Genomic DNA, 23,203 nt, shown 5'->3' with positions numbered 1-23,203 from the left:
GTAAAATTCAATTGAAGTTTACGGACAACATTTTACATCATTTACGGACATCAATTTACGGATAGTATTTTTAAGTTTAATGTTGCAGTAGCAGTAAGTACTAACTTTAAGTCTGGCATTGTTCCAGTTAAGGAATAATGATTTTTTGTTTTCTACGAAAGCCAATTAAGGGTGTTATTTACTCAGGGTTTGAGTTCTCAGATTCCGATTGTTAAAAAGTTCAATGAAATGAGTAAAATTTGTTCTAAACACAAAAAGTATTTATAAAATGAATTATTATTGACAAAACATTCAATAGTTTTACTTTATTATGGAATTATGCTCAAACAAAAATTGACTTTTAGCCAAACAGAGGAAATTCGGACTAAATTTTGCAGATTTTGTTTTCTGCTAAAAGTTTTTTGGCAGTAGTCTAATATTAAAAGTTAGGATTTTATATTTAAGTCTACGTAATTTTGCATATTTTCCGTTGGTTTTACCTCAATTATTCATTAAAATAATCTTATGACACGAATAATAAAAATATTGAAAAATGCTTAAAAACGATAAAAGCATCATATCTTAAAATTTTGATCATTGACCTTATATAAATGTTATGCCAACAGAATAATGTCGATATAAGTAGTTCAATAAAATAAATGTTTTTGTATTATCATCATTCAATTTTTTGTAAAATTGAATCAAAAATGGGTAGGGATTTGAAAACTGATAGAGGAAATTCGGACTGAATTATTTTTTAAAATTGATGCTGAAATCTTAATGTTGTGTACTTATTTAGTGCCACTACCATTCGTAAACTGTATCTTATTTTTTAAAGTGTTTAATTATTTGTAATATTTTTATAATTAAGAAAATCTCAATCGTAGTGGAAAATTTTATGGGATTTTGCTTGATTTTGCAATAAATATTCAATGGCCATTAACTCAAAAAGTAGGTCATTGACCTACTTTTCTGAGAGTGAAAAATAACAATACAAGCAAAGATCTATAACACACAATAGATGGTTTTTCATTATCATCAGTGGATTTTTTTTTCATTCTGAGTAAACGTCATCCTTAAAGGCAATGCAGTGATGTCATGCAGAAGAAAGAGGCTTCCGAAGGAATATCTTTGATTTTAGCGGACAAAAAGGAGCCGATAATAAACCGTTTTGGTTTTTTTTTTTTGTTGTTGGTTTGGATTTTTTCCCTTGTATTCAACAACTAATCAGGGAAGATGCTGATCGGAATACATTTGAAAGAGTGCAAATATATACAGTGTAATATTATTGAAAAAGACCCATTGAAATTAAATTAGGAATTTCGTTCTATCTCAATTGCTTGGTCATATAGATACAGGCAACTGCATATTTACAAATTTCACAGCATTTCAAAGTTTAATTAATTAAGGGCTAAGCTGTGATTTATCATTAGATATGTACAGTTAACACCAGATTACTGTAAAGTGAGATATGAATGGCTAAGAAAGCGCTGTTTTGGCCGAAACAAGACATTTAAGTTGTCTTCTTCTATAGTTCTACAAAACAAGGATTCAAATATTGTATAGATAACAATATTGTAAAACGCATTTCGTTTCATGATTTACTGTACATGAATTGGTAAATGACAACTCTGAATGTGAGCATTGCCATCGCCCGACTGAGATTTTGAGTATATTCTGATTATGCTTTTTTCATTTGTAGAGATTTTTCGTCTCTTTGTTCCAAACATAAAATTTTGATATGGAATTACACCCATTCAGTTCGAGGGTAGAGTTATCCAAATATTGCTTTGCTGCATAATGGAATTAGTATTGTTTCTTGTCCCGTTTCACCACAAATAAAGCGGTATCAATACCTAGAAAATAAGCTAGTCATCTCTGTTACGCTCTGTGTTCAAATTTTGTATGTAATCAGGGATTTCAGGGGCTTATCTTCTGACATATGACCAGTCAGGCGCCAAAATTTTTACTATAAGTGATACGGTACTGATCCGCATTGTAAATCCTTAGAGTATAATCGTCTTGCTTTTAAAATACTTAGTTGCAATGACTTTTCTTGACCAAAAGAGTCCTCCTTCTACTGTATTTACTATGGTTTAATTTTCCGTTGCTCTCAAAACAATCATTTGAAATGAAATAGAAGGTACAATCTATATTTTTCTTTTATTTAAGTAACAGTTATAGTACCAAACGAATAAGTCAAATCGTTTGTATTCAGATTGTAATTTAAAAGAAAAATGTTGATTCGTAGAGAATTAAAATAACGTTTCAAAATAACAATATATAATTATGATTTCGGTTACTTCAGTTATTTTTTTCTTTTGTGTTATGCTTCTTTTATTGTCCATATTTTTGTATTTACAGGAAACTAGTATATCTATAAATTATAAAAATGATCATTAAATACATCTAAAAGTGTACAAAGGCTGGGTATATTTAATCATCATCTTCTGTCAGATATCAAGAGGGCCGGGTGGTTGTGTCCATTGTTGGACTATATTGGTCTCTTTAAGAAGGAGAGCTCGTTATACCGATATAGCAAAATAATTAAATGTAAAAGATAAAATATCTGGATTTTTTCTTTACTAACTGAAAATTTAAAGCGAAACAAATCATATATGGAGGTTAAAGGAAGTTCTGCTGGTTAATTCGTTAACCAACGAGCCTCCTTTAGCCGTGGAGTTTATATTATCAAATCATGTTATTGTTCAAGATTATTATTTACTGTCTTTTTCACCGTTTTGAATAATATTGATAAAACCACACGGATTAACGTGCACAAATACTGCATGCGTCAATGGTAGCATTGTTGTCTGATTTCTTTAAGACGTTCGTTGAAACATTGAGTATTTAAGACGGCTCGATGGCCGAAGCTATTTTTAAACTGTATTGATCTCCTTTTAAAGAAGAGCTTCCTATCAAAATATAAAAGAATACCCAAAGTTTAAAGACTAAACAAACGGATATTTTTCTTTGTTGCTTAATTAACAAATCATATCTTAAAGTTTTAAGAAGATCTGATGGTTAACTTGTTGACCGACCAGCCTCCTTAATAATCAACTTGCCGAAATTCCACATAACCCGTTCTCCGGCATACGGGTAATAGTCAGATAGGCAGCAATACCACTCTCCAAAAAAAAAAAAAAATGCGGAACAAAAGGTGTTAACTACAATAACACGTTTAACGCACAATAACTTTTAAAAACAAGGTTACATACTTCACCGGCATTTTATTCTATATCAGACATCACAAATAAATATTTTCATGTATAGATTTTTTTATGGATTCTGTTTTTGTTTAGATCTTAATAATGTTTGGACGAGCACCAATTATGTATTTGGCTTGCCCCTTCAGAAAGTCATTCCACGAAATAGACCTGAAAAAAAAGTTCAAAATAAAATGGTAAACATTGTATTCTTAACGAAAAGATTATTATAAAAGTTTCTTTTTCATTTTGGATATACGTTTTTCTTAGAAAATAACGTGATATTTGCAATCTTCTGCATTAATTTACCATAAATGTGAAAATATAAACTTGAATGGTATAAAATTTACGCATTCAGAATGTTTTTTAACCAAAAATAGAATAATGATTGAAGCGTACCCAGGTGGAGTATCATCTAGCGCCATAATTCTTGTAGCGGCAAGGCTTGCATAGTGATCAAGCATTTCACGTTGTTCGCTACGTTGAACGAAAGAAAAGAAAAATACATATCAAAGTTGGTCCTCAATAAAAATTTATTTGGCATAGTGCACGACTCGGTTCATTGAGCACCACTGACCCGTGACTGTCCAGAAGTCGGTACCACTCCGACAGAACACGCTTGGATTCCCCAGGGGACACTCGTCCACTTGTGTTCAGTTTCAAGTGGGAGAAGGCGGACTCTGCCGCTTCTATCTCCTTTGCGGTCAAAAGATTCACGAGTTCGTCCTACAACAATGCAACTGACATCATCATCATCATCATCATCATCATCGTTATCGTCACCATCATCAACAACAACAAGAACAAACTCGATCGACAGATTTTCTGTCATATGACAATGCAATGATGATTACCTGATTCCGAGAGAAGAGCTTCATTTTGGCCTGGTAGGTCAGAAACTCCCACCAGTCGATTCTTCCATTGGCGTCTGTGTCGACCAATCGGAACTCCAGACGCAGCCTCTCCACGTCTTCCTCTGTTGTGTCGCCATGGACGCTTTTAAAAGCCAAAAACTCTTCAAAGGAAATCTGGTCACCTTGCAAAGACAGCAACAATTTTTTGGTCCGTAATACCCCTCTCTCTCTCTCTCTCTCTCTCTCTCTCTCTCTCTCCAAATACCTTTCGGGTGAATTTCTTCATCAAAAGTTTGTATAATTTGATTCAACTCGTCTTCAGAGAGTAAGAGGCTTAGATCGTCCTAAAATATTGGAAGCAAAGTTACCCTAATCAAGATTTGAAAACTATCATTTACTTTATTAAACTACTCATTTTTCATTTTGTAAATAATCTAATGTAATGTACTAGATATAAAAACTACATTTATTACAAACTGTTAACACGTGGTACAGAAGCATTCGTCTTAAATTATAAAGAACGATATTTCGTACGTGTGTATGAAGTAAAATAATTGTTAAAGAGCAATCCTTAGCATAAGAATAAAAAGCTCGGTTTTGAAACGGTATACATGTATAAAGAAGTAATGGAAACTCTAAACAAAAACAATGGATAAGTATACTATATAACTGACACAAGCCGGACAACTCCAGCCTATTTTAGAGCTGGCTCGTTCGATGGTGGATGCGTGGGATGGGTGAACATCAGTGATACCCAGGACACAGTCTCTGTGGAACACCCCCTCACAGATCCGGCAGGGGTACTGTCTGTCCGCCTTCCGGAACCGGCACTGACATACCTCACAGTATACGTCATCTGAAACCTGCAAGAAAAAAATTCTGCACTGCGCATACTGTCATTTTCTATGATAACGATGATTTCTTTTAAAATACCATTGAAGGGAATTTAAAGTCGAAAGACATGATGAAGACAAGAAACTAGCAAAGTAAAACACAAGTGTTGCATCTGGTAGTCCCCTCCCTTTTCATTCACTTTACATGCAGGCCGACTCCCTTACTCAAAACTTGCAAACAGTCATTAGGACAAGGGGAAAAAAACCCAGCATGTATGCAACCAAATCAGTTACCTTACCTTTTTGGCTTTTGGAATAGAGCAAGGAGTAAGCCTAGTCTCGGACCCGCGCCGGATGAGCCATCGATGATCTCCGGGGCCCTCCTTCTCCAACTCCGTGCTAATTTCTCTCGTCTGCTCCTTCATGTCTTTAATGAAATCCTTCAGTTCATGATTACTCTGTCTTCTCGTCTGCAAAACCTCTAGATTCTTGCGACAGTGCTGTACTAGGGAGCCAATGAATAAGATGCTGGACGAAGCAGACGACCACTTGGTATGAGAACTCTCCATCGGACGTTCTGTTGACTTTTATGTTTTCTGTTAGAACGATGTACCCTCTTCGGATTAACTGCAGAATCGGTGTTAATCCTTGTTGGTAAATTTATCGGATTATCACAGTCAAATTGACCCAACCAGTAATACTAAACCCACAAGGATTTTGACAAGTATCAAGTACATGTATACCTGTATTATTTTCAAAAACAACAAAGTTTACGGCGTTATGAATTACAGTTCTCCTCTTGGCATGTTCCATGATGTCCGTAAACGCCTCATGGATAATAGTTAAAGGGGCATGGCCACGATTTTGGTCAAATATTATTTTTCCGATTTTATTATTTACAATGCTTCAGAAAGGCATTTTAAATAGGCAACCGAAATTTGAGTGTCATTTAATGAGTTATATGCGAGTTACAGAGCTTGAAATTCTTCGCTATTTAAACAAAGCGCTTGTTTACATTTTGAACATTGAAGTAAAAATTTCAGTTTTAAACGTTAGGAACTGTGTATCTATGATAAAAATAAATAAAAAGATAGACAAATAAGCTGGAAAAAGATTTTTTTTTTACTGGTATATTGAACCTACGTAAACAAAAACAGGGCACGAGCCTTGTTTACATGACAAAGAATTATGAGCCCTGTATCTTGCTTTTAACTCTACGAATGACTCTCAAATTTAATTTGATCATTTGAAATGCATTTCTGAAGCATTGTATATAATAAAAACATAAAAATAATATTTGACCAAAATCGTGACCACGCCCCTTTAAAGGGCATGGTCACAATATTTTTTCTATCTGCTAATTTGTCTTGGGCATGAAAAACAGTTCCTATTGTTTATCACATTCTATTTAGGGCTAAACCTGGAATTTTCCGACAAAATGTAAACAAAAACATGATCTGAGGTTTGTTTACATAACAAAGAACTATGAGTTCTGTATCTCGCTTATAACTCGACGACTGACACTCAAATTTCGGTTAACTATTGGTAATGCCTTACTGAAGCATTGTAAACATTTAATATCGGTATATTCAACAAATGTAAACAAAAACATAGCACGAGCCTTGTTTACACAGCAAACAATTGTGAGCTCTGTTTCTTGCTTATACCTCTTCGACTGACACTCAAATTTTGGTTGATCATTACAAATGCTTTGATAAACCATTGTAAACAATAAAAACAGAAAATTAAAATTTGACCAAAATTGTGACCATGCCTCTTTAATATGCCTTGAACAATTGTTGGTCATCATATCAATTCACTTTAATAAACGTTCTTTAACATTTATGTTTGTATCTAAAGTTTAAAAATCATTAACAGAATGTATTTATAGGAGCAATTTCATTTATTCAGTTAGTAGTTCCAAGAATTTTTCAATTTATAGGGATATTAATATCAATCAGTCACATGATAAAATTCCATATGTAAAGCCCAGCTTAGGGTACATCACAACCAAAGACGTATTCTTTTGGCGTTTACAAATGGTTTAAGTACGCAAATAGAGTATATTCTCCTCTCCGTTTCATAAGATGAAAACATTTTTGTATAGTGATTGTGTGAATTAACAGTATTTTAGACCATGAAATTAAAAGCACAGATAGCAATATTGTGTTTTTGTTCCAGAACATGATTTTAAAAATTATATTTATTACAAAAATTTAGCAATAAAATAATATGACAAACGAAAATTTAGAAAACGATATTTTTTAAACCATTTAAAGTTGACGTGTTTGATAAGTTGTACTGTGTGCTTTTTCAAAACTCGAAAGAGTTTGATTCATTCTAATTACACATGTACGTCAGGATGAACTTAAATTTTACCAAACCAAACTTTGTCAGCTGTAACAGTGAATTCTTTTTAATTTGAATAAGGTTGAAAAATAAATAGTATTGCTGATCTTGTCAAGAAACATTTAAGATATGGCCTCTGCATCTGGGGTCATCCCAACTCCCTTAGAACTGAAAATGGCAAACCATCTTGAAAAACATTGCCTTCTATGGTGGCATATCTCTGCCCCTTGTGTGCAAGTTATTTTTCTATTAATTATGTCGACATTCAAGATAAATATGTTGACTTGCAAGATAGTTACGTTAACATGCAACATAACTATGTTGACATGCAAGAAAACTGCAATCAAATAAGAGTAATAAACTAGACACGATCTCGTTGCGAGCAACGAAGAGGTCTTCCGTCCGATTGTATGACCTTGCCTTTTATCTTCATCAACGAAACATATCAGGAAATGCAGATGTGATCTTAAAGAGCGATGGATGAAGAATTATACACCCCGTTGGATCCCTAATTTGAAGGACCAGCCCCATTTTATTTCATATTAAATAATAGATCTTTTGACCTAATAACACGTCTAATAACCTGTTATAAAAAGAAACCGAAGAAAAAAAAGAGGGTCTTCCTTTGTAAACAGAAGACCCTAATAACAATAAGAATAGAAAGGTCGTCCGCTGAAGACGGAAGACCCTAATAATAAAAGACTGTTTTTGTCAAAAATCTTAATTGAAGAGTGTTTTTCAACTTGAACTTTAGTCCAACAACCCTTTTATGTTGAATATTTTAGTTAGAAAATTAAATAAAAAGGAGAGAAAGAAATAGAGAGAAAGAACAAATCTTGGCTCCGGCGAGATCAGAACACACAGCCTTTGCAGGTGTCTCAAAACATGGCTGACGCAAAATATTTCCCGAATTTGTCTTTGAATTTGAGGTGTTTCCGCTCGGGAGAAGAGCTGAGTTTTTGTATGAGATGAAAAACAACGTGTAAGATGTCTGACTATTCAGGTTTGGTAACAGTGCGAGGTCATTTGAAATATTGATGCGTGTTTGTGTCTGGAGGGGGATGAAAAGACCTGAGCTTGATTTTCGTCGTAAATAAATCGAAAATAAAATTTTGAGGTGTGGATCTCGGATTCGGTCATTACATGTAGTACAGTAATCTAAAATTGAACTAGGTTGAAAATAAAGGTTCAAGATGAAAGATCCAGTAAAATCAGGCCAAAAAAACTAAATTGTTTTGTGAATAGGAGGAGGGGGGGGGGGGGTCGGTGCGTGACTGTATAAATTTAATTTCCCAGTATAGGCAATAAGCGCCGTTTAATCTCAGGAATTTCGTCTTGATTGTTCAATCCGCTGCATATTTGGCAGAAAATAAGGATGGTGTCCGAGGTTCATTTTCACGAATTTTCATTAGGATTGAGTGAAGGGCTTGGGAGTTATGATTTTTTTTACAGTACATGTCAATCACGACAATTGAAACTCAAATGCCAAAAACTTCATAACTCTGTTAATAATGAACGAATTGGTCTGGTAATTAGTACAGTAATCTAAAATGGTACCTAGTTGAAATTAAAGGCCCAAGATCAAAGATCAAGGAAAATCGGGCCAGAAAAACTAAATGATTATATGAATTGGGGAGGGGGGGGGGGTCGGTCGGTGACTTCTATATTAAACGTAAAATATTAAATTCTAAATATCACAAATAACACAATTTCTAAACAAAATACATATGTTCGAACAATGTATAAGCGTTGTTTGAAAGATGTAACTATTGATTTTTTAACATCTGTTTATCTTAGGCTCAAACACTCATAAACGGCTGGTCAGTTTTCAAACCTTGTCGCAGTCACCCGTTCGTTTGTATAGTTACGCGTATAAACTTTGGAGGTTTTTCTTAATCCCAGACAGGCAACAGACTTGTATCGGTATATAGACATGCACAAAAAAGGAAAAAGTACACCATCTTTAATAAAAATGACTTTTTAGCGTTGACTTCCAATCAGTATGAAGACAATCATTAAACAATGAATTTCAAATTATTTGAATCCATAGACATTATCCCGTAACTTGAAATAAATACATGTATAATTTTTTGACGCCAATGTACATTTAGCCTATATCCAATTGACTGCATGTTACCTGAACTAGTTCTTATTCAAATGCTAAAACATTTGTAATTTAAATAGAGAGAGAGAGAGAGAGAGAGAGAGAGAGAGAGAGAGAGAGAGAGAGAGAGAGAGATTTTCTAGTTTTTATAGTGTTTAGGGAATCAGTATATCAGCAACGTATGACAATAAACAAATTCATATACATGCATGCGTGTATCTATATATGTGAATAAATACTAATCAGTCCTCTTTTTAAGGTCATGTAGAATACTTACTTAAACGTGGGTGCATTGCTAAATATTGTGTGTGTCATTGAGATGGCGGCATTTCTTTGATGCCGACAAATAACCCACTGCAGGGGTACGTCGGCGGCGTGTCTTTGATGCCGGCGATGCGACGAGCGTTTGAATTTAACGAACTGCTGACAGAAACAAGCTATCTATTTGTAATGGAAAAAAAAGCTGCTAATAAATAAATATAAAACGGAAAACATTGAAATCCATCATTTTAAAGATAAAATCGTTAAACAAACCTCAATTAAGAAAGAAAAAAACGTTCGACACTCGGGGACTGAACCCGGGTCGCCTGGGCACAAGTCCACCACTTTAGCGACTGAGCTACGCGGACTCTCGCTTCAAGACTTTGAAGCCTAAAATCTCGAGAATGCGTGGATCGATTTTAAAACGGATTTCATATTCTGAAGTTATTTATATGTCTCTATCGAATAGCAACAAAAAATATTTTCAAACCAAAAAAGTTAAAAAATGACTTTTTTTCGTTTCCTTCCGGTGACGACCGGAAGTGACGGCGGACGTTCGGATATGCGTAGTACATTGCGGCTGGACACTTTCTACCATCCCTAAAAATTTTAAAGTTCTATCTTAAATACTTTTGGAGAAAACTCGTGAACAAGCAAAAACATTAAATCTTTAATATCTCGGGACCGGAAGTGACGACCAAAAAAAACCCACGTACTTTTCTTACAAATTTTGTCATAAACAAGATTTGAAAGTTTTATCAAAATCGGCTGAAGGGTTTTTGAGAAAACGTGGGAGAAAAAAGAAAAGAATAATAACTAGACACGATCTCGTTGCGAGCAACGAGGAGGTCTTCCGTCCGATTTTTAGAAAGGAAATGACCTTGCCTTTTATCTTCATCAGCGAAACATATCAGGAAATGCAGATGTGATCTAAAAGAGCGATGGATGAAGGATTATCCACTCTGTAGGATCCTTAATTTTAAGGACCAGTCCCATTTTATTTCATATTTAATAAGAGGTCTTTTGACTTAATAACAGGTCTAATAACCTGTAATAAAAAGAAACCGAAGAAAAAAAGAGGGTCTACCTTTGTAAACGGAAGACCCTAATAACAATAAGAATAGAAGGGTCTTCCGCTGGAGACGGAAGACCCTAATAATAAAAGACTGTTTTTGTCTAAATCTTAATTGAAGAGTGTTTTTAACTTGTACTATAGAAGTATAGTTTAGTATAATTTGTACTATAATTAATTGTAATTAGTACAGTAATCTAGAATGGTACTTAGTTGAAATTAAAGGCCCAATATCAAAGATCAAGTAAAATCGGACCAGAAAAACTAAATGATTTTATGAATGGGGGGGGGGGGGGGGGGGTTGGTCGGTGACTTCTACATTAAAATAGAATATTAAATTCTAAATATCACATATTACACAATTTCTAAACAAAATACATATGTTAGAACAATATATAAGCGCTGTATAAGCCACTGTACCATTGATTTGAAATTTAAAAATCTCAAAATCTTAATTATGATTTTTTCTTTGATATTTACTTTTATTCTGATATATGTATAGCATTAACATTAGGTACATGGAGATGAATGCAACAGGTCAAAACGTTTGAAATGGGCGGGAACAAATTGACGCGGACGTCTGATATATGAAGCGTATTTTCAATCCACCTCAGCATTTTTAATTTGCTATATAAGTTAATAGAAAAACATTTTATTTCATCAATAATAGTGATTTTATTTCATCAATAGTAATCGGATCCCCATCCGAGAGAGATTATACGCAGGGCAAAGCATATTGTCCCATGACTCGTCAAAAGTCTGAAACCAAGTGAGGGCGATTTTGAAACGGGGTTTATTCCCAGGGGAGAATAATTAATTCAAATTCCGATTTAATAAATTAATACATATATTATACCCATATAAAAATGTTCGCTAGGCTAATTTATACGGATATGCACATTCATTGTTTATCTAGCTATAATGAGAGAGAGAGAGAGAGAGAGAGAGAGAGAGAGAGAGAGAGAGAGAATTATTGACCCCGCTGCTTAATCACTAATCCCGCTTTTGGGCGAACATGTACATGTTTATAGACTTTTTTAAAATAAATCTAAACTTTAAAAGACTGATTGTAAATGATTATAATCCCAATCCACCCTGCCGTAATGATTTTTATAAATCAAAAGTGAATAATCAGACTCTTTGTTTCAACAGTGTATATCAACGATCAGTGTTTACATCTGTTAATACATAGGCCCAAACACAGATACAAGGGTGGTCAGTTTTCACACCGTATCGCAGTCACCCGGTTGTCAGGGTGAGAGAGAGAGAGAGAGAGAGAGAGAGAGAGAGAGAGAGATTTCATAGTGTTTTATAGTGTTCAGGAAATCAATATATAAGCAACCTATGTCAATAAACGCATGTATTCATGCATGCGTTTATCTATATAATTATGTAAATAAATACTAATCAGTCCTCAAATTAAAGCCATGTAGAATAACGTTTGTGCATTGCTAAGTAAATGTTGTGTGCATTCAGTCATGGAGATGGCGGCATTTCTTTGATGCCGGCAAAGCGACCCAGTGAACTCTAATGTAGGGGAGCTTCGGCGGCATGTCTTTGATGCTGGCGATGCGACGAGCGTCTGAATTAAGCCAACTGCTGACAGAAACGAGCTCTATATTTGTATTAAAAAAGCTGTTATTATCTTTATTTATTATAAAAATAAAACGGAAAACAATAAAAACCATCATTTTAAAGATAAAATCATTAACCAAAACAAAATTAGGGAAGAAATATAATCGGCACTTGGGGACGGAACCCGGGTCGCCTGGGTACAAGTCCACCACTCTAACGACTGAGCTACGCGGACTCTCGCTACAGAACTTTTGAGCTCAAAATCTCGGGAATGCGTAGATCGATTTAAAAACGAATATCCTATTCTGAAGTGTTTTAAGTGTCTCTATCGAATAGTAACATAAAAAAAATTCAAGTTCAAAAAATTGAAAAATTAAGGTTTTTCATTTCCTTCCGGTCAACGAAACATATCAGGAAATGCAGATGTGATCTAAAAGTGCGATGGATGAAGGATTATACACCCCGTTGGATCCCTTATTTAAAGAACCAGCCCAATATATTTCATATTAAATAAGAAGTCTTTTGACCTAATAACAGATCTAATGACCTGTAATAAAAAGAAACCGAAGAAAAAAAAGATGGTCTGCCTTTGTAAACGGAAGACCCTAATAACAATAAGAATAGAAGGGTCGACGGAAGACCCTAATAATAAAAGACTGTTTTTGTCTAAATCTTAATTGAAGAGTGTTTTTCAACTTGAACTACAGTCCAACAACCCTTTTATGTTGATTATTTTAGTTAGAAAATTAAAGCTATACACGCTATAATTTGCGTCAATTTTGAATAAAGGGGAAAATGTATGTGTTTGATTACTAATAAAAGTTACCTTTATGCTGTTAATTATAACGCTCAATTCGATCGCGTAACAAATATATCAAATATTAAACAATAAAAGATATTTATTTTCCTGCCAGGAAAGTAATGCCTCTTCGTGAATATCAATCTATCACGTGATATCGACAGCTAAATTTAGTCTATCATACCACAACTGGTGAAAGGTCACCATCTTTATAATTGTGATAGTTTCACAAAGGAAAGGATATTTTCAGTAAAGCATAAATTTGTCCGATATACGAGTACAAACAAAAGAAAAAATACAAGCCTGTAAGTAGATATGAATACTTCCTTTAAAAAATGACGTAGACCTGTGTTTTTCCCCTATGTTCTATTTATAGATTCTATGAGTGTTAATGCAGAAGTAAGGGTATCGTGAATGACAAACGTATTTTACTCATTATACGTGTATGTATTTCAAAATAACAACTGTTAAGCATATTAAAAATCAAGTTGGATATTTAATTAGGCAAACAATAACGACCACCTAGTTCTCTGCGGACATGCGCAATGAGGTCGGTTTCGCTCTTCCTTCATCAATATTCATGAAAAAGTATATTTTCCTGGCAGGAAAATAAACAATTAAAAATCTATATCTTTGTAACGAGATGGAATTCACCATTGTAATTTACAGATTAAGGATACCTTTCTATTATTAGACAAACACATGCGTTTTCACTGTCATTCAAAATTGACGTAAATTATAGCGTGTATAGCTTTAAATAAAAAGGAGAGAAAGAAATAGAGAGAAAGAAGAAATCTTGGCTCCGGCGAGATAAGAACACACAGCCTTTGCAGGTGTTTCAAAACATGTTTGACGCGAAATAATTCCCGAATTTGTCTTTGAATTTGGGGCGTTTCCGCCCGGGAGAGGAGCTGAGTTTTTGTATGAGATGAAAAACAACGTGTAAGATGTCTGACTATTCAGGTTTGGTAACAGTGCGAGGTCATTTGAAATATTGATGCGTGTTTGTGTCTGGAGGGGGTTGAAAAGACCCGAGCTTGATTTTCGTCTTAAATAAATCGAAAATAGAATTTTGAGGTGTGGATCTCGGATTCGGTTAACAACAATTAGGGGAAGTCCAAAAACAATGACTGATGCATTTTACCCATGTATTTCAGTTTTGAGAATGTTTTTTCGTGTCGTTTACTATTATGTTTGACTGTTTTATTTCAGCAGGATTGATAAAATCTTTATAAATGTAGAAATAACGAAATCAGTAACACGTAAATTTATTCGGTAAAAATTTGATGACAGTAATTTCCACAGTAACTACATTCATATGTAGTTCACATGCTATCGTAGATACAGACTAAACGGAAATATAAACTTTGGAGGTTTTTCTTAATCCCAGACAGGCAACAGATTTGTATCAGTATATAGACATGCACAAAAAGGGAAAAAGTACACCATCTTTAATAAAAATGACTTTTTAGCGTTGACTTCCAATCAGTAAAAAGACAATCATTAAACAATGAATTTCAAATTATTTTAATCCATAGACATTATCCCGTAACTTGAAATAATTACATGTATAATTTTTGGACGCCAATGTACATTTAGCCTCTATCTAATTTACTGCATGTTACCTGTACTAAGTTCTTATGTACTTTAGAGAGAGAGAGAGAGAGAGAGAGAGAGAGAGAGAGAGAGAGAGAGAGAAATTTTCTAGTTTTTTGTAGTGTTTAGGGAATCAGTATATCAGCAACGTATGTCAATAAACGCATGCATACATGCAAGCGTGTGTCTATATATGTGAACAAATACTAATCAGTTCTCCTTTTAAAGCCATGTAAAATAACGATGGTGCATTGCTAAATGTTGTGTGCATACAGTCATTGAGATGGCGGCATTTCTTTGATGCCGGCAAAGCGACCCAGTGAACTCTAATGCGCAGGGGCGCTTCGGCGGCATGTCTTTGATGGCGGCGATGCGAACTGCTGACAAAAACGAGCTCTATATTTGTACTAAAAAAGCTGTTATTATTTTTATTTATGATAAAAATAAAACGCAAAACAATAAAAACCATCATTTTAAAGGTAAAATCGTTAAACAAAACAAAATTAGGGAAGAAAAAATAATCGGCACTCGGGGATGGAACCCGGGTCGCCTGGGCACAAGTCCAACACTCTAACGACTGAGCTACGCGGACTCTCGCTTCAGAACTTTTGATCTCAAAATCTCGGGAATGCCTGGATCGATTTTAACACGAATTTCATATTCTGAAGTGTTTTAAGCGTCTCTATCGAATAAAAACATAAATAAAATTCAAATCTAAAAATTTGAAAAATTAAGGTTTTTCATTTCCTTCCGGTGACGACCGGAAGTGACGGCGGACGTTCGGATATGCGAAGGGCACTGCGACCGTTCATTCTCTACCTTCTCTGAAAATTTGAAGGTTCTATCGTAAATACTTTTTGAGAAAAATCGTGAACAAGCAAAAACGTAAAATCTTCAATTTCTCGGTACCGGAAGTGACAACCAAAAAAACCCCGTGTACTTTTCTTACAAATTTTGTCATGAATAAGATTTGAAAATTTCATGAAAATTGGCTGAAGCATTTTTGAGAAAACGTGACAGAAAAAAAAAACAATAAAAATAATAGTGAAAAAGAAACAAAGCAATAACAAGAAGGTCTTCCGTTGGAAACGGAAGACCTTAATAATAATAGAGGAAAAGAATCAAAGCAATAACAATAAGGTCTTCCGTTGGAAACGGAAGACCTTAATAATAGAGGAAAAGAAACAAAGCAAAAACAATAAGGTCTTCCGTTGGAAACGGAAGACCTTAAAAATCTCAAATATTGCCAACATGTGACATCCAAGATGATAACTACGCTACTATTAATGTCAACATGCAACTTATTTATGTCGACATGCAACTCATTTATGTTAACATACAAGATAGATATGTTGACATGCAATATATTTATGTTGACATACAACTTAGTTATGTTGACATACAACTTATAAGTTGCATGTCAACATATTTATCACGCATGTAAACATAAATAAGTTGCATGTCAACAAAATCATCTCGCATGTCAACATAAGTAAGTTGCATGTTGATATAAATAAGTTGCATGTCATCATAAATAAATTGCATGTTGGCATAAATAAGTTGCATGTTGACATAAATAATTTCATGTTAACATAAATAAGTTGCATGTCGACATAAAAAAAGTAGCATATAGCATATTGGATGTCACAGGTGGGCGATATTTGAGATTTTTTTTGAGATTTTATATAATTCTTATCTGATTGCAATTTCCTTGCATGTCAACATAATTATGTTGCATGTTGACATAACTATCTTGCATGTTAACATATTTATCTTGCATGTCGTCATATTTGATAGAAAAATAACTTGCACACAAGGGGCAGAGATATGCTACCATAGCCTTCCTCACCCCAACACATATATTTTTTGTTCCTTGTCAGCATCGAACCCCCCCCCCCCAAAAAAAAATAATAAAAATTGATAATTATATATTATTCCCGTTTACTTTCTTTTAATGAAGTACTATATCATCATATACTAGTATTCGATCTACTTCCTACATCATCATATATTATCTACTTACTATATCATCAGATATTATCTACTTGCAAGTATATCATTAGATGTTAATTATTTTTATTCTGCTGTTGTCTTTCCAACTTCTTTAGTCAGGCAAAGAATGAATCTTTCACATCACATTACAATTTTTTTTACTTTCAATTATCAGTTAATACACCCTATCAAAAATATTAAATTGCTTTACAAAAAATTGTAAAGAGTTAACTAACAAATCCAACATAATTTGACACAATCCTGGTCTTAATTACTGTTATACTGAAGACTCTACAGCTTGAGTTGAGGAGGTTATGAAATCTGATAAAAGTCTGAATATAGCTGGATGAAGTAAAGCCTCTTTGCGGGGAAAAATAAAAATAAAAATAACCCCAAATCCAATATAAGTTAACAAACTCTGGTATTGGATTTAAATTGTGGTCTCTAGAAAACTAAAATGATTATGAACCTTTGAATAATCTTACTTCTAAAGGTCTCCGGGGAAAAAACCCAAGTATGACAAAGGTCAAACAAGATTGTTCATGTAAAAAGCTCTAACATGACCATTGAATGTTTTATCTATGTAAAAGCGTTGAAATTACAGAAAGTAAGAAATGTAGCACATGGGGGTGGGGGGTGGGGGGTGGGGGTGATTGATATATGACTAGCAATGACTTTTCAAAATTTAATTACCATGCAAACTAAACAATATGAGATGGTGACCATCTCAAAGGACCCCACTTAAATAGTGGACAAAAAATTTTTTTGTTTGATCTGATATGACCTTGACACTTAATCTACAAACATCATATAATGTCACTGCATACCCTTTGATCAAAGGCACTATGTGAGTGAAGCATGAGCCAGATTGGAGAACAGGGAGAGAAGATATGCTCCGGAAAAGAATTTTTCATATTTTGCTATGACCTTCGCTATTGACCTTAAAAATTGATTCAAGGTCACTACACACCTGCTATTCATAAGCTCTCTGTTTATTTGAAGTATGAGCCAAATAGGGCTAAGTGGAAAGCATATAAGCTCTGAAAAAAGGATTTTGGCACAGTACGATATGACCTTGACCTGCAAACTTTATTCAAGGTCACTGCACACCCTATTACCATAGACACTATGTATGAGCTAGATTGGACTGAGGGGAGAGAGGATATGCTCTGGACAAGGAATTTATTTATAACTCTGCTATAATCTTAACCTTAGACCTAGAAACATGGTTTAAGGTCACTTCACACCCTTTACCCAAAGGCACTCTGTTGGTGAAGTGTGAGCCAGATTGGGCCAAAGGGAGAGAAGATATGCTCTGGACAAACCATCTCCGACAGACAGATGGACAGAAAGACAGACTGATCACTATAGAGCACCCGCAGAGTGGGACCCTAAGAATTTTGTTCAGCTTACCATAACACAATTAATATGATTTACACTTCTTGTGAGTATGTATTTGCAAAAACTACCCATATGCACAAACAGAACTTACAAAATTTGACCTCATTAAAAATTTAACAATATGTGTAATTGTATGTACAAGTACATCACTCTAATTCATACGTTGTGACGAAAACAATTTACACCACCTGTTCCAATTTTAATGTGTTTATACATAAAGAGTTCTTAAAATAATCGCTAGTGTCATGTGACAGGTTTCCGTGAGCTGAAAACTTTGATGCCATTCATCATGGAAGCTCTTGCATACTTTGTGAGCAGACCACCAACATCCACTTTTAGTGTTGTCAAATCCCTGAAACAAAGAAAATATACAAGCATACAATTCTGATATATCTAAAAACGTGCAATTGTTAATGCAAGATGCAAAAATGGGCAACAAAAATTGAATGGAATTCCAGGGTCCCCTGCCGATCAAGCAGTATACTAGTATCGAGTCTATCGACAAGGCTGATTTAGGAACTTGACCAAGGTATTAGTGGTATAAACATTTGGTATAAATTTAATGAAAATCCGTCAAAATTTGAAGGCATGAGCGCGCTTACAAGGTCAATTTTTGGAAAAAAACGCAGTCATTATTGTGGTCAAAGTCCCATAACTCCAACAAAAAGTATCGACCAATGCTGATTTTCAAACTTGACCAAAGTATTAGTAATATAAACATTTGGTATAAATCTAATGAAAATCTGTCAAAATTTGTAGGCATGAGAGCGCTTACAAGGTCAATTTTTGGATTAAATGGAGTCATTATTGTGGTCAAAGTCCCATAACGCCAACAAAAAGTATCGACTAACGCTGATTTTCGAACTTGACCAAGGTAATAGTGGTATAAACATTTGGTATAAATTTAATGAAAATCCGCCAAAATTTGTAGGCATGAGAGCGCTTACAAGGTCAATTTTTGGATAAAACGGAGTCATGATTGTGGTCAAAGTCCCATAACGCCAACAAAAAGTATCGACTAATGCTGATTTTCGAACTTGACCAAGGTATTAGTGGTATAAACATTTGGTATAAATTTAATGAAAATCTGTCAAAATTTGTAGGCATGAGCGCGCTTACAAGGTCAATTTTTGGATGAAACGGAGTCATAATTGCAGTCAAAGTCCCATAACTCCAACAAAAAGTATCGACAAATGCTGATTTTCGAACTTGACCAAGGTAATAGTGGTATAAACATTTGGTATAAATTTAATGAAAATCCGTCAAAATTTGTAGGCATGAGAGCGCTTACAAAAAAGTGTGACGGACGGACGCACGGACACACGGACCCACGGACGGACGCCCGGCATTTCTATGTCCCCGCTCCGCGTTGCGGCAGGGGACAAAAAGGCATAAGAAGGCATTAAATACCTGATATACAAGCACCTAATGAAATAGGAGATGACACACCTGATATAATGGGAGATTATATAAAAGGGCTGTGTAATGAACAGAACTGATACAATACTAAATCTTATAAGGAAAAAATGTAAGGGGAGATAACATACCAGATGTAAAGGGGGGAAGGGAGGTGATGTAACTGATAAAATGAGAGATGATATTTATGATATAAAAATAAAAGGTGATATAACTGATATAATGGGAGATAATAAATCTGATGTTAGGGGGGTGGGGTGATGTAACTGATATAATGGGTGATGATCAATATAAGGGGAGAAAACATTTGAGTGGCATTAGGGGAAATGATATAATTGATATATGGAGAGCTAATATACCTGATATAAGGGGAGATCTCAGCAAGAGACCACTTCTCCCGTGTTTTGAACAGTGTGTTGAATCTCTCTCCAACATCCTCTGGTAAATCCTCCACTGGAAAATACCAGATGACCTCTGGCATACAGTTTCTGTCTATCAGTGCAATTCCCTAAAAAAGGAGAGATGTTTGACATGTTAAAAATAATCCTTTCACATCAACTTTCATGTAGAGCCTTGTACAAGTAAAAGTAACTGGTACTCTAAAGAAAATAGTGAATAGATACAGTTATAAGGTAAAGGTCCTTTCTCTGTTCAACACACATCTTTTTGTTTTGCACAACTACATGTACATTCTGATGGTATGATCCTTCTGGGGTTTGTGAAATAATGTAAATGTAATGCACATCTGAGCCAGGATGACCTCTTGTGTGTCTGATAAAGGCCCCCACACCACATTAAGGTACTGAGGCTTGAATGTTAAATTTGAGTTGGTTACCGGTAATCAGTTGCATTTCTCAAAAATCAAATATTTAAGGAATATCAACATATGCCAAAACTTATTTTCTGTTTTGCAATACACAAAATCATGAGTAGCAAGTTCCTATTTATCCATTTAATATTATGTTCAAAACTTTGCGGGCATAAGAAGAATTGGAGTATCTTTTTGAATTGAGAAGATGATTTCAGAAAAATATGTTATTCTCTTTTTTTTTCATAATTTAATCTACTTACCGGTACATTTCATAACAAATGCAAAGAAGAGTAAAGGTACACAAGTTTTTAAAAAATATTAATTTCTAAAAAATTATTCTCTACCTCTAATTGGGATAAACTGGTTCTCATGCCTTGTGGAACTGTCTGCTCCCAGACTTTCAAAAACTCTTTCAAGTTGAACTGTAAAAATATTACATGTCATTAAATAAAAGAGGAATACTGAAAGTTAAAATAACATGTAAAAAAAAATAATGGAAAGTTGACAGAGGAACAGGGGAAGTTTGAGTTACATGTGTTCATGTGTGTAAAGAGAGAGAACTGAAGGAGAACTGTGCAAGTTAATATAGCATAATAATCTAGCAAATACATGTACCGGTACATGAATGGTACTAACCTTTCCTGAGTTTTTTAAAACCAGCTCTGCAAAGAACTGACAGATTTTATCTTCGCTGAGAGAAAAGAACTTGGCATCTACAAGCAAGAAAAGCTAAATAAAGAATTGTAAAGAAAATAATATTTTAACTTTCAAGAACTGTTGTCTTTATCGTATTACATGTAAGATTATTGTGGTTAAAAACATGAAATGACAAACAGATTGCTCACCAATTTGCATTGGTTGATCATCTGGATCATGATCTCCTTGCCCTCCTCCTGACTTCATTTCATTAGCATAGCAATCTATAACATGGGCAATCACTTCCCTGAAAATGATATCATTTGTGGTATTTATATTATCTTACAGATTCAGTATTTGTACAAAACAACCGTGAAACAATTTGTGTGGAATTTCTCTTTTCATTTAAACTGTGTTGTAAATAAATTAAAATCTTGTGAAGCCATCTCCTTTTTTAATTGTATATTGGTTTACCTCGGAAAGAGTTGTCCCAGAGTTTCAAGACACTCATCCAGAGGTATGCCAGTAGAGAGCCAATCATTCTCTTCACAAAGCTGGATAATATGGTTCAGTACTTGAGTTAGGAAATCAAAATCCAGAACTCGCCATAAACCTTTATAAGAAAGGAAACATTGCTTTTAAACATGTAACACTAAATCATAATTTCATTCGCATTCAAGCAATGCATAGAAGAAGTAGAGTGGTTTTTTTTCTCCATTATCTAAAAGTGGTTTAACTCAAAAAAATGTTTCACATTCACCATCAGATTAATAAGGACTGACCTTCTATTTGACATGCCTTGAGTTTCTTTAAAGATTCCTTTATTTCCACTTCACTTCCTTGAACAATATTCAACAGATCCTCAAAACAATACTGCAATAAAAAATAAAATATCAATGCAGGCATGCACGTTTTGTTAAGAAAAAGCCATAGCATTCATCAAAATTTCAGTTGATTTAATTGCTTAAGTATGGGTAAAAATATTAGGAAAAGTAACTTGACTCTTTGACCCTTACCTTGTGACCTTGATGTTGCTCATCTTCCTCACACTCTTTACCACTATACATATTCTCCTCCAAAAGTTTTTTCAGTTTTGCAACTTTTGGTTTGCAAGGTCGCAGTTCGTAGTAGTTATTCATCACAGAAATAACCTATAAAAAGAACTTAATTGTTGTACATCTCTATAAGATGTATAGCTATTGTAGGTTCAAACCTGTTATCATTTGAATTGCATGCTGTTGCTAAAAGATAAAGGTTGTGAAAATGTCATACTTTTGAGACTTTGGTGTTTTGAGGACCAGAATCATCCACATCCTCCCCTATGTCTAACTGGGGAGTTATCAACATGGAATTAGAAATCTCTGCCTCCTTAATTTCAAATGTATTTGTTTGTGTACATAGCACCGCCATATCATCTGTGTTGCCACGAATCACCACCCTGCATATTTTTATAACAATGAAATTTAATTACTAAGCTTTCAAATTTATTATATCTATGACATGTAATTTTGCACTCTTAAATTATGTTGAACAGTTTTTAAAAGTTAAAAATACATTGTACATGTAGTTGTACGTCATGAACTTGATGAAGTCATGTTAAAACGTACTTTTCTCCATTGGTGAGGGTTTCCAGTACAGTATCATCCAGTTCCAAAAGCTTAAATGACTGGTTATCCAGTTGTTGTGAAAAATAAATACACTGGACTGTTGGCTTAACATCACTCAGTTCCAGTTTAGCATATTCTAAAACTGTATTAATGTCTTCTAGAGACCTACAAAATAAACGAACTTTATATAACTCCTTCCATTTAGTTGGATTTTCATTTTTTTTTTTGAAATAATTTAAAAGATGCATACTTTATTCATACATTCGCTTATTACTTACCTTTCATTTTGATCGCAATCCATTCTTAATTTTTCCGCCAAATAAATTGAAAATGAAAGTAAAGCTATGTTTATGTTTAGTTTCGTATTCGTAAACAAGTCGTTCCATTTGTTTTTCGATTACATCTACTAATAATCTTCTTTCTATCTTTATAATACGCAAGAAATTTCTGTTGGTATTTAAAATGAAAACCTAGTTTAATTCAAATTATATAAATGATTTAAGCATATGTGAAAGAATTTTAAAATAAAAACATTATTTTTGCAACAACACTATTTATATGATTTATGCTAAACATGTGTGCAAACTTAATCTTAAAATTATCAGGGATGATCCCAATTTTTATCATCACATTTTGCTACAATTATTTCGCCACTCTCTACCATCGGCTAATAAATTCTGAGAGAGGAACGAACGACAACTCTGCATGGGAG

The 23,203-nt window shown here is 34.1% G+C and overlaps 2 protein-coding genes across 2 annotated transcripts; both read right to left on the bottom strand.

The window, feature by feature from the left end:
* Positions 1–3,188: 3,188 nt before the first annotated feature.
* On the bottom strand, positions 3,189–5,511 carry LOC105344037 (PHD finger protein 24). The gene is made up of 7 exons (XM_011451612.4): positions 5,172–5,511; positions 4,714–4,902; positions 4,305–4,383; positions 4,040–4,221; positions 3,763–3,911; positions 3,585–3,662; positions 3,189–3,356 (listed from the first exon to the last, which is right to left on the bottom strand). Exons 1-7 carry the CDS (start codon positions 5,439–5,441, stop codon positions 3,278–3,280), a joined length of 1,026 nt encoding a protein of 341 aa, XP_011449914.3. The 5' UTR covers positions 5,442–5,511; the 3' UTR covers positions 3,189–3,277.
* A 12,634-nt stretch (positions 5,512–18,145) lies between these two features.
* Positions 18,146–22,872, bottom strand: LOC105344038 (sister chromatid cohesion protein DCC1). Its single transcript, XM_011451613.4, has 11 exons — positions 22,770–22,872; positions 22,492–22,656; positions 22,157–22,322; positions 21,901–22,035; positions 21,667–21,757; positions 21,359–21,497; positions 21,094–21,191; positions 20,885–20,961; positions 20,593–20,670; positions 19,797–19,945; positions 18,146–18,373 (listed from the first exon to the last, which is right to left on the bottom strand). The coding sequence occupies exons 1-11, from the start codon at positions 22,790–22,792 to the stop codon at positions 18,265–18,267; spliced, it is 1,230 nt and encodes a 409-aa protein (XP_011449915.3). The 5' UTR covers positions 22,793–22,872; the 3' UTR covers positions 18,146–18,264.
* Positions 22,873–23,203: the final 331 nt, after the last annotated feature.

Source organism: Magallana gigas, chromosome 7 (genome assembly GCF_963853765.1).
Source record: "Magallana gigas chromosome 7, xbMagGiga1.1, whole genome shotgun sequence".
NCBI classification, from domain to species: Eukaryota; Metazoa; Mollusca; class Bivalvia; order Ostreida; family Ostreidae; genus Magallana; species Magallana gigas.
The sequence above is the reverse complement of the archived record's forward strand: the minus strand, read 5'-3'. Positions and strand labels throughout refer to the sequence as shown.